At 42.6% G+C, this 13008-nt stretch overlaps 1 protein-coding gene across 1 annotated transcript; it reads left to right on the forward strand.

The window, feature by feature from the left end:
- Positions 1-243: 243 nt before the first annotated feature.
- LOC138887533 (uncharacterized) lies at positions 244-3224 on the forward strand. Its single transcript, XM_070169293.1, has 4 exons — positions 244-609; positions 1624-2196; positions 2706-2828; positions 3000-3224. The coding sequence occupies exons 1-4, from the start codon at positions 244-246 to the stop codon at positions 3222-3224; spliced, it is 1287 nt and encodes a 428-aa protein (XP_070025394.1).
- Positions 3225-13008: the final 9784 nt, after the last annotated feature.

The raw sequence follows: 13008 nt of genomic DNA on the forward strand, positions 1-13008 counted from the left end.
TCGAGTTTATAGAGGTTGTGTTGTTACGGTATGGGGTAGGGATACCACGACTGATCTTATTGAATTAGGGATGGTCGACTTTGATGTAATAATGGGAATGGATTGGCTCTATTCATGCTTTGCCAAACTTGATTATCGTAATAGAGCCATTAGGCTTGAATTTCCTAATGAGCCCGTTTCGAATGGAAGGGAGATAATGTAGTGCCTAAAGGTCGGCTTATTTCTTCCCTTAAGGCCGCGAAGATGATCAAGAAAGGGTGTATCTATTATTTAGTTCGGGTTACAGCCACCAATGCCGAGGCGCTTAGCCTTGAGTCCGTGCCAGTTGTGAATGGATTTACGGATGTCTTTCCAGATGAACTCCCTGGGATTCCACCGGACAGGGAGATCAATTTTGGGATCGATGTGATGCCAAGCACACAGCCTATATCAATTCCACCTTACAGGATGGCACCGGCAGAATTGAAAGAGCTAAAGGAACAACTGAAGGATTTACTAGAGAAGGGTTTCATCCTGCCGAGTGTGTCATCGTGGGGCGCACCGGTCTTGTTTGTAAGAAAGAAAGATGGGCCGCTACGGATGTGTATTGACTACCAGCAACTTAACAAGGTCACAATCAAGAATAAATATCCTCTACCAAGAATAGATGACTTGTTTGATCAATTGCAAGGTGCTACGTGTTTCTCAAAAATTGACTTGCGGTCCGGGTATCATCAATTGAAGATAAGGGAGCAGGATATTCCAAAAACAACTTTCAGGGCTCGGTATGGACATTTTGTATTTCTAGTGATGTCTTTTGGGCTAACAAATGCCCTGACAACTTTCATGGATCTTATGAATCGAGTCTTCAAGACTTTTCTAGACTCCTTTGTGATAGTGTTCATTGACGATATTCTTGTGTATTCCCGAAGTCGTGAGGACCCTGCTGACCATCTCAGGGCAGTTCTGCAGACTCTTCAGCAACATCAATTGCATGCAAAATTTTTAAAATGTGAATTTTGGCTTGACTGTCACATTCTTGGGTCATGTCGTCTCCAGGGAAGGAATTATGGTTGATCCTCAAAAGATTGCAGCAGTGAAGAATTGGCCTAGACCTACCACTCCAACAGAGATTCGCAGTTTCTTAGGTTTGGCTGGATACTACAGGAGATTTGTGAGGGGGTTTCTACTCTTGCCTTTCCATTAACTAAATTGATGCAGAAAGCAATTAAATTCCAATGGTCCGATGCTTGTGAAAAGAGTTTCCAAGAGTTGAAATCAAGATTGTCTACAACACCGTTATTAGCCCTGCCAGAGGGTACAGAGGGATTTGTGGTGTATTGCGATGCTTCAAGGATCGGGCTTGGGTGTGTGTTAATGCAACACGACAAGGTTATAGCCTACGCTTCTAGGCAACTCAAAAATCATGAAAAGAACTACCCAACCCATGACTTAGAGCTTGCGGTAGTGGTGTTTGCATTAAAGATTTGGCGACATTATTTGTATGGGGTCCATGTGGATATATTTATGGATTAAAAGAGCCTTCAATATATTTTCAAGCAGAAGGAGTTGAATCTGATACAAAAAAGATGGCTAGAGTTACTCAAGGACTATGACATTGATATTCTCTATCACCCGAGAAAGGCTAATGTTGTGGCGGATGCTCTTAGTCGAAAATCTATGGGAAGTTTGGCTCATTTAGAGGCATATCAGAGGCCGTTGGCTAGGGCGGTTCACCAGTTGGCTTGTTTGGGAGTTCGCCTTGCGGACTCTAATGAAGGAGGAGTGATTGTGCAGAATAAGGATGAATCATCGCTTGTAGCAGAGGTGAAGGAGAAGCAATTTGACGATCCATTATTAGCACAACTGAAAGAGGGGATTCATAAACATAAGATCACAACTTTTTCCTTTCGCATGGATGATGGTACCTTACGGTACCAAGGCCGCCTATTTGTCCCAGATATTGATGGCCTTCGAGAAAGGATCATGGGGGAAGCTCACACTTCCAGGTATTCCGTGCACCCAGGGTCTATGAAAATGTATCATAATCTCAAGGAAGTTTATTGGTGCAACAAAATGGAAAAGGAGGTGGCGGACTTTGTGGCAAGATGTCCGAACTGTCAGCAAGTGAAAACCGAACATCAAAGGCCCGGTGGATTGGCCCAATGCATAGAAATTCCAATGTGGAAATGGGAGATGATCAACATGGATTTTGTGGTAGGATTACCGTGCACTCTATGCAAGTTCGACTCAATTTGGGCAATCGTGGACCAACTCACTAAATTAGCGCACTTCTTGCCAGTTAAATCTACCGACACAGCCGAACAATATGCTCAGTTGTATATCTTGGAAATAGTCAGGTTACATGGCACTCCGGTTTCAATCATTTCAGATCGAGGGGCTCAGTTCACAGCCAACTTTTGGAAGAAATTTCAGCAAGGTTTGGGCACGCAGGTAATCTTAGCATAGCTTTTCACCCGCAAATCGACAGGCAAACAGAGCAGACTATTTAGACGCTTTAGGACATGTTACGTGCTTGTACTCTCGATTTCGAAGGGAGCTGGGATGATAATTTGCCACCCATAGAGTTTGCTTATAACAACAACTTTCATGCTAGTATCCAGATGGCACCATTTGAAGCATTGTAAGGTATGAGATGTAGATCTCCCATTGGGTGGTTCGAAGTTGGAGAAGCTGAATTGATAGGGCTGGACCTTGTGCATCAGGCTATGGAGAAAGTCAAGATTATCAAGGAAAGGTTGAAAACTGCTAAGAATCTCCAAAAGTCTTATTCCGATATTCATCGCAGAGATTTGGAGTTCAAAGAAGATGATTGGTTATTTTTGAAGGTTTCCCCCATGAAGTGTATCATGAGGCCTTGAAATAAAGGAAAATTGAGTCCGAGGTATATCAGACCGTACAAAATCATTCAGAGGATTGGTCAGGTGGCGTACAAGCTTGAGCTGCCACCTGAGATGTCATTGGTACACCCAGTCTTCCATGTGTCTATGTTGAAAAAGGTAGTGGGAGATCCGTCCACTATTGTGCCAGTTGGAACTGTTGAGGTTAATGAAGAACGGTCTTATGAAGAAGCTCCAGTTGCCATTCTTGACAGGCAAGTCCGAAAATTGAGAAATAAGGAAATTGCCTCCGTGAAAGTGTTATGGCGGAACCAGCAGGTTGAAGAAGCCACTTGGGAAGCAAAGGAAGAAATGAGAAAGAAGTACTCACATTTGTTTGTATAGCCATATAATAGCTTTTTATGCATTTGGTCCCCATGAACTCCTACCTTTAGATTTGATCTATGTAAACTATTCCATTTTGGTTATATATGTTGCCTATGCGGCCATGGTTGGTGTTGCACAAAGTATGTTATGTCCATGGAACATGTATATGCTGTTAGGATATGTTTCGGGGGCCCTCTAACAGGTGGACATGCCTAGGTACAAAGGAAACTCTGGCGAAATTTTTGGAAATTTATGGAATTAGCTAAATTTGGGGCTGTTGATATGTTTCATGTTGTGAAAAGCAGAGGTTGCATCAAGATTGCTAATAAGTGAACCTTCATCCTCATTCGAGGATGAATGATCTTAAGTGGGGGAGGATGTAAGGCCCCGTAAAATTTCTACTCAAAAACCCGAATCTCGTGGTGCCAAGTTAGGATCATGTGTTAGACATTCATAAATTGCTCGCTGCGGTTCGGACCCTTTGGATTGATTTGTGCATTAAAAAGTTAAAGAATAGTGTTTTCCAGAAAAGTGCGATTCTGCGGTCAACTATGCGGTCGCATAATAGCTGTGCGGACCGCATAGTCGCCCCAGAGTCTGGCAGTGTGATGGTTAATTTTGAGATCAACTATTTGGCCAATTATGCGATCACATAGTCGATATGTAGGCCGCATGGTCATCGCATAATCGCCTTGGAATTTTTGTGAGGGGCAACTCTGTAGTGCATTGTGCGACCGCAGAACAGGTATGCAAACCACATTCTTGTCGCATACCCAGACAGTTTGTTCAGGTTTATGGGAGCATTTTTGCAGTCCATTCTGTGGGCCGCATGTCAACTTTGCGATCGCATATGCGACCGCAGATCTGAGTCGGGGCTCCAGATTTCTAGATTTAATCCTGACCCCTTGTTGTTATATCCTGTGCAATAGCTCATTTTGAGCCTATTTCCTGGTGCTTTTACAATCAAAGGGAGGGTCTAAGAGAGGGGAAGTGTCTTTCATAAAAAATGCTCCACAAATCCTTGTTAAAACATTGAAGATAATCAAGTGGGGCACCTAAACCTTCATCCCAGGAGGTAAGACTTCATCACCTCAGTTCTTAATTTTATACATATTTATGAGGGTTCATTAGTGAGATAATTCATTGGGATAAGGGTGATTACATTGCATGCCTGTGTTCTTAGAAGATATGGGAAATTATAAATAGAGAGGCATGGGGAATGTGTAGTGTAATCTTGCATAAAAGGACCATAAGGCCTTAATGAACACTCAATGCTTGATAAATTGCTCAAGTGAGCTTCGATTATGATCTTTTCCTGACTGTGGGTTCGATTGTGCTACATTGCTTAAATAGATTGAAGTGCGAACATTCCGAAACATTATAGGATTATTGAGGTATGTATGGCTAAAACCCCCTTTTATTAGAGATTGAGCTCCATTGGCATTTACGCAAATGTGGTAAGATTAGAATTGGTTGATGTATTGACTGTTATTTCACATGAATTGGTTTGCAATTATATATATACATGAAAGGTGTGCCTCAATGTGTGTAGTGTACTATTCTTGATATTTGGAGATGTGCGAAGAATACGAATCATGTGTTGAAATGCCTAGGCTATAAGCCAAGATTACAACTGAGATTGTCATGCTAATTATGAAATCTTACCTATGCTTGCAACTTGAATTGCTTTGGTATATGCCTATGATCATAAATTGCAAGGTTGACATTGAAAGTGGAAATGATGTGATAATTGTGGCCCAAAGTGCCAATGAATTGATATGATGTATATGAAATAAAGATTCAAATGAGTTTACTAATGAGAAAGGAACAACACCTAGGTAAGGCGGCCTAGCCGATCGGGCCGTGATCGGACACCATGCCGCACACATGGTGGTAATATGCTGATATTAAATTCCAAAAATAGCCGATCGGGTCGCGATCGGACTCCGCTCAAGATAGCGGTGGTATTGAAAACAATGATGAACATATGAAAAAAAATGCCCCAAACTAAAGTTATGGAAATTGTGCGCAAGATTATATGATTCTCTTTTTGATGATGTGGTGTCCGGTTAAAACCTTTGATCGTCTCTTGTGATTTCTTTGTTGTTACATGATAGTTCTTTCTAATAAAATGGTGTTTAGTTATACATACTAGTACTATTCCATGGTACTAACATCCCTTTTGCCGGGGGCGCTACATTTTTAAATGAATGTATGTGGCTTCATAGCGGATAGTGCCGATCGCGCGTAGCGGAGTATCCTCTTGTGTGGTACATCTTTTGTTATAGATATCCACTTTTGAGGTACAACCGAGGCCTTGTTGCCGACATTGTCATATTTGTCTTTTGTATCTTTAGAGTCTCCGAAGACGTTTGTGTGGGTTATGTACGGGTGTTGGATGGGTCTATGAACTAGGTTGTAATCTTAAACTCTTATTTCTCTAAATTGTAACTGTATGGAATCTTGGAAACTTAACTACGGTTTAAGGTTGCGATATGATATGATCTATCAATGTTGAATGTACCATCTTTCTTATTGTCTAAGTAAGGAAAAACATGTTTCCCTTATTCTTATTGAGTTGGATAGAAAGTGTTTGATAAGACTTGCTCAGTTGAGTTCACTCGATTGAGTGTCGATCGTGCCTCCCGAGGTTGGGGCGTGACACCTGACTCTCGGCCACTCGGTTTGCATAACATACTATTTTCAAGCTCTTTCTTATTTTCTAGTCTCACACTTAAGATCTGCTGCTTAACAACTAGCATAAAAATATATCACATATTTTTAGAACCACAAAATCAAATCTAATTGTTATTAACATTTTCAAGGTAAACAATTTGGCCCCCACCATGGGGCTAAAAATAATAGTGATTGTTTTCGTACTGGTTTACTAAAATAACGCAAGTTATCCTTCACACTTTTTCTTGTCCAAGAATCTTTGATTTCAGGTCAAAATGTCTAACTCAGTAAATGCACATGAAAACAACGGTCCTGAGGACCATGGAGAGAATAGTGTAGCTGTTCCAGGTATCAGTGTACCACCACAAAACCCTGAGGATGCACCAGAACCAATTCTCGTGGATGTGGTCTTATGCAGTGCCCAACATGTGGATGTAAGCTCGCACACTAACCAAAAATGCTTCGCGCTTCAAAGAAGTCTGCTAATATTACAAGAAACGGCTCTAGGGCCAGAAATTTCCCGAACAACTCGGGGACTGACATAAAAAACGCAAAGTGGTAAGACCTCCGGGTTAGAAACTTCGAACTCATAGGCCCTCGACGAGGCAGTATCAAAGTTTTCAAAGAATGGCTCCATAGCCAAAAAAGAGCTCGATGTCTCGGGGACTATCGCCGACTGTTACCCATTGAGCTGTCAAAAACTCGAGGCCATAAGGCCCCGTGCAGACAATCTCGAGCTCATAAGACCTCCATAAGGCAATACCAAATATTTAAGAACTCAAGCAAGGCATGAATCATACTTGTACCAAGAATCTGTAAGACCTCAAGCAAGACATGAATTATACTTATGCCAAGTAACATATCTATAAAACCTCAAGTAAGGCATGTTCAAATTTATAAGACCTTACAAAAGCCATAATCCCAATCTTAAAGTTAAGGCTATATATTCAAACTTGTAAGACCTCTAAAAAGGCATACCCTCGATATAGACGCCGAAGCTACTTCACTCGGGGACTAAAAGGCTATGGGCAAGCATAATGACTACGGTCATAAGGCTCCAGCCAAACTAACGCGACTCAGAGACGCCCGACCGTTGACATAAAATCACATGCCTTCAATTACTTTGAAAAACTTTGAAAAGAACGGGTTAATCAAGCTACCCTTGGCATAAGAAAGCGAGCTTCGATCATGTTAGCTCCGAACAATAAGCTTCAAAATAATTAAGCTTTCAAGCGAAACCTCCTGAGGTGCTCATTTATCGCTACACAAACGGCTCACAATCGAGGTTCTTATCAAACCGTCGAAGTGTCGGGTGAACACAAAAACTTCAAAAAAGTCTTTAACGAGGGAAAAATAAAGCCTATTGTAGAGGTCGTACCGACCCAACGCATCAGAGCCTAAGCGCCAACCTATATTAAAGGTCGTATCGTCCCAATGCGTAAGAGCCTAAGCGCCAGCCTATATTAAAGGTCATACCGACCCAACGCGTAAGAGCCTAAATGCCAGCCTATATTAAAGGTCATACCGATCCAACACATAAGAGCCTGAGCGCCAGCCTATATTAGAGGTCGTACCGACCAAATGCGTAAGAGCCTACGGGCCAGCCCAACAAGCCTTAGGGTCGATTTGTAAACCTAAGTGTTTTACCTTGAAATCCAACTCATATGGCTGATCATTGACAAACGTCAAAATTCAAAACAAAAGAAGGATATACACAAGCAAAGGGAAATTCACGAAAGATGAAACCAAAAGGTTTCCTTTTATAAGTACATATGAAATAATATAAAGCTTCATTTACAAAGTTCTCTAAGAACACTGTACGCAGAATCAAAAAGAAAAAGCCTAGTCTACTTTCCCCTCAGGGACTATGGCTTCATCGGCCTCTTCCTCATTATCTTCAATGTCAGATACAAAGGAACTTGGCGTCATATTCATCTGCCTTGGACTGCTCTATCTCTTTCGAGAGATCAAAGACCCTAGCATAGATCTCCTCGAGGTTTCCCTCCGGGACTTGCACCGGGCATATTCATTACTTTTATTCTCCCGATCGGAAGACCCTCTCAACTCAGCTCGAGCATTAGAGCATCTTTTAAATAGACGACCACTTTCTTATCATCCTTAGCTCGAATCTCTTCAGCTTCAGCCCGGGCGTCCACGACCTCGATCTTTATATCCAAAAAGTCATACTCGAGCCTTGCAATCCTGCTCGTCTGGACCAAACTGTTTTCACAAGCATTCTGGAGTTTCACCTCGACGACAGAAACCTTGTCCAAAGCATACTACTTGGCCGCAACTTGGGAATCTATCTAAGCCCTTAGCTCATTACACTCATACATAGCCCGACCAATTTTTCCCCAAAGGCGTTCCAAGTCCTTCGTCTTTTTCTGCAACTAAAGTATCAGAATATTAATCTCCAAGGGTAAAAGAAGAAATATGCATCCCCTCGAAATAAAGGTTACCTTTCTCTTGAGGTAGTCTTCATAGTTCCTACTTCGACTCGCCTCGTACTGCAGGTATACCAAATCTTTTTCCCTTTTATCGCAAAGAAGCCTGAGGAATTTCTCTCCATTCAAGGCTTTCTGCAACCTAGCTTCACTACAGAGCAGGTTGAACTTAAGCTTGTCAAAGGCCTATGAAAAAGAAGCTCAGTGAGAAAATGAAAATGCAAAACTGAAAAACCAACAAAGTCAACCAAAACTCACCACACAACAGAGCTGCTGAGCCTCCTCAAAGGTTGAATGTGCGTCTACTAGCCTAGTCTCACCGGCCCCAGTCGAACAGCTCTTGGTAGGGATATGATCACTCGATACCCCACTTAATTTAGGAAGCCCATGGTCTCAAACATCCCTCGAAGTACCTTCGACGAGAGAAGAATACGGTTGTAGAAAATTTGTATCCCTTGAAGTACCTTCGACGGGAGAAGAAGACAGCGGTAGAAAAACTTTATCCCTCGAAGTACCATCGACGGGAAAAGAAGGCGACGGCAAAAGAGGAACCAGTTTTCCGAAGCTGGAAACCTCTCCGAGGGGGCACAGTCTCATCTTAGGAAATTCTCCAATGCTTGCGGCGACGGAATTAATACACATAAAAGAAAGAACCTTTCAAAGAAATTAAACCATGCAGCACGTACCATGGTGTTTTGCCTCCTTCTACCCTGCGATAGGTCTCGCCACTTACGCTCATTGTAGGTCGAGCGAGCTGCTAGATTCCAAGCCCCATCCACCAGGTCGGGGACCTCTTATGACATCCACGAGATTGCTGTAAAAAAGAAAAGAAAACATCTTTACGGAGTTCGCCTCCACTCCGAATGAAAAATGGTAAAAACACAAGTGTACCACTGACGTGTGAAACTCCATTTCTCATGAAATGGCAGGAACTCTGCGGGGATAATATCGATAGTCCGCACTCGGACAAATCGGCTCATCCACCCTCGGTCCCCATCTTCTTCATCATCATCAACAAAGAGCCTAGTGGATCGACATCGTAAAGTTATTAGGCCTCTGTAATTAAAGGGCCGGTACAACCTGATGAGATGGCTATGGGTGAACTCAAGCCCGACTTCCTCTACAAAGAACCTCATCACCAATACTATCCTCCAGAACGACGGGTGAACTTGTACCAGGGTAGCCCGATATCTTCGAGACAAGTCAAGCACGACTCTATCGAGAGGGCCCAACATAAAGGGGTACATGTATACATTCAAAAACCCATCTATATGAGTTATGATGTTCTCTTCCAGGGAAGGTACCCACAGTACCACCTTTTCTCCCCATCCGTAGTCTCTCCTCACTGCCTCGAGGTGTTCCTCTCCTATCAATGAAATGAACCTCGACGCATGCTACCAATGGTCCTAAACATTGGGAGGTCTCTCTAACATAAAGTCCCTCCCCGATACAAAATATCTCCAGGTTAGCTTATCGGATGCCGGCGGTGTACTACCAACCGAGTGGGAAGCAGAGGCGAAACTTTCGTCTTCTTGATGAGCGGGTTTTGGCATAGCAGCCATAACTATGGTGAAACAAGGGAAGGGAAATGAAAACTTAGGCGAAAGCTTTGAAATAAAATGGTGAAAGAGTTGACGCAAGGAAGGGGAACTCTATAGAAAGGATAGCTGCTCAAAGTAGCGGGATCCTAAAATAAGAGGAAAGCAAACTCATATATAGAGCAAGCGGCGACTGTCCGGCTACTCTAAAGGCCAATTAATTATGGCTAGACCATTATCACTTTTGAGGAAGTGTACCGGCGGAATCACCTCGGTCATTAATGGTCGTGTCATACGAATGAAGCTGTCATACAACGTTCGAGGGGTTGAGGATTCCCATATCTCTGTTACTATAACTATGGGTTCTAAGGAGCCATCAATATCAATCGAGCCTTGAGATGGTGCCCGATCACGAGGATCTCTGCTATTACAAGAGCGAGTCATTCACCCGATTCTCTGGCCCCCGGGCTACCCGAGTTTGAGACAATTCTCACTCGGGGACTATTCATAAAGCCTCAGGGCTATCTCTATTTCGGGCTCGAACCAACGCCTGCTCGACTATTAAGCCCAAAGGCTACCCGAGTTTGAGCCAATTCTCACTCGAGGATTATTCGCAAAGCACCAGAGCTACCTACATATCAAAGTTCAATTTGAACGCTCTCTCAATTATTTTAAGCCCGATGGACACCCGAGTTCGAATGCATCCTCGCTCAGGAACTATCTATAATGCCTTAAGGCTATCTTCATTTTAAGCTCAAGGCTAATTTTCGCTCAGTTGGAGGCCACCCAAGTGCAAACAAACTCTCACTTGGGGACTATTTGTAAAGGCCTAAGGGTTATCTTTATTTTCAGATGATCAAGCAAACTCTCACTTGAGGACTAGCAGCGAGGCCTAACAAGGCTAAGCCTTATTCCCAAGAGAATCGAGACCCTGCTCTCACTCAACTCGAACTCAGAGGTCCCGACAACCTAGGTTCGTATCGGATCAATCCAGTCTTGGTCCGAGGGATGACAAAGAATTTCAAAGAACATCATATTAACCAATCAAGAATAAAAGGAATTCCTATATCCGGGTCCAGTATTTGGACCGATCGATAAAGTCACAGGCTTGGATTTTTCAAACACAGGCAAAAGGAGGATCCAACACAAGGCAAAGGAAGATTGAAAGAAAGTTTTGCATTAATAAATGATGATTACAAAAGCCCACGAGGGGTCCTTACACTAAAACAAAGAAGCAAAATACAATAGATAAAGAGCCTAATCTACTTTCGAGGTTATGTCCTTGGGAGCGACATCTACGAGAACCATTTCCTCGAGGATCCCATTTCGATCTTCAGAGCAGTATCTTTGATAGTCTCTTCCGAATCAGCTATAGCCTATCAAAGAGCAAAAGCTTTTATTAGGTAGGGAAAATTGTGGCTTGGTGAAAAATTTGGCGAATATGGGTCTCGTCAGCACTACTATTGTGAAGCCACTTCCATAGACATTGCACCGGTGTGGGATGCAAAATTTAGTAGATGGCGCTACCTCACTCCAAGGAAAGCAAAGGGAGTGAAGCATCACACCAAGTTGAAGTTAAGAGAGATGAGCAGCAGTTCACGGTACATATATCGTCTGATGCGGGAATAATTTGAAGCCCATCTCTCATTAGTTCAGGCAAACAACAACAACAACAACAAACCAGTATGTTCTCACTCAGTGGGGAAAATCTCTAAAAAAGAGCCATGGCATAACTGGCAAAACCGTTGCCGTGTGACCTTACGGTCACGGGCTTGAACCATGGAAAAGGGTTAAAGGCTGTTGATGAATGACTGGGTGGAATTTTGGTTCAAGACACCTCCCATTTATGGAAAGGCACTAACGTATCAACCAACACAATCAATGCCTTTGGGAAACGTATCAACAGGCACAATCAATGCTTATTGGGAAACAGATCGGCGGCGATATCACCGCTTTTGGGAGAACAAACCGGCAGAGTATTGAATGCTTCTGGAAAGATGGATTTATTGTATGCTTTCAGTCACTTGGAACCCTGACGTCACGAGCATGACATCATCGAAAGATGTTCAAGAAAGTCAAGGTCAAGACCGTTTCTTATCATTTTCACTTTAAGAAATGCGGGGACTATCTGTATACGGCTAAAATCAGAGAGTCCAATTTTGTGATCGTTACGACATTCCATAGTCCATTTCTAGAAGGCTCGAGGCACAACTCGTGGTTTGACCCCGAAGGTTCCCTATGTTTGACCCTGGGGCAGTGCAAATCGTCAGTAATGATGGAAAAGCGGGAGATTCTCAAGGCATGTGGTTAGAGCTGACCAGGTCTACTAGACTAGTATATGTCCGTACCATGACATTAAATGGTTGTACCAGCCGCATATCTTTGTAATAAATGCACCTGTACTATGTTGGAATTCCCCATCATATATAAGGGAGACCCTTATCATTTTGTAACACACACATGATATTGAATACAAGAACAAGAACATTCTCTGTTCTAGTTTAATGAAATATATATATATAGTGTACGTGATAAAAATCATAATCGGCTCCGGCAAAGCATAGTTCATATACAGCCCTTCGGCATAACAGAAATTCATAACCATTTAATAACTTAGAAACTTCAGTTTAAATGAAAGTTGTTTAAAGCATTTGTTCAACATTTTCAATAGAGGCTCGGTCTAAAGATGAGTGAAATCAGCAAATAAATCAACATATTCAATAGAAACTCACTTTAAGGAGGAGTGAAAACAGTAAGTCCATAAACAGACCCTTCAGGCAAAGCATCACTCATGTACATGTATATATATAGCCCCTCGGGCAAGCCTCTCAGTCACCCATGACTAAAATCTTACCAATCAACACTCACACTCAGCACTCACACTCAATAAGTACCATATAATAACCGCTGCAGCGTGCAACCCGATCCATATATATAGTCGACTGTGCTCACTGGGGGTGTGCAGACTCCGGAGAGGCTCCTACAGCCCAAGCGCTATATTGCTGCGGCGTGCAGCCCGATCCAACATATCGCTGCGGCATGCAGCCCGATCCATATATCGCTGCGGTGTGCAGCCCGATCCGTATACATAATATATATATATATATATATATATATATATATATATATATATATATATATATA

The sequence above is a fragment of the Nicotiana sylvestris genome, chromosome 3 (genome assembly GCF_000393655.2).
Source record: "Nicotiana sylvestris chromosome 3, ASM39365v2, whole genome shotgun sequence".
Classification (NCBI taxonomy): Eukaryota; Viridiplantae; Streptophyta; class Magnoliopsida; order Solanales; family Solanaceae; genus Nicotiana; species Nicotiana sylvestris.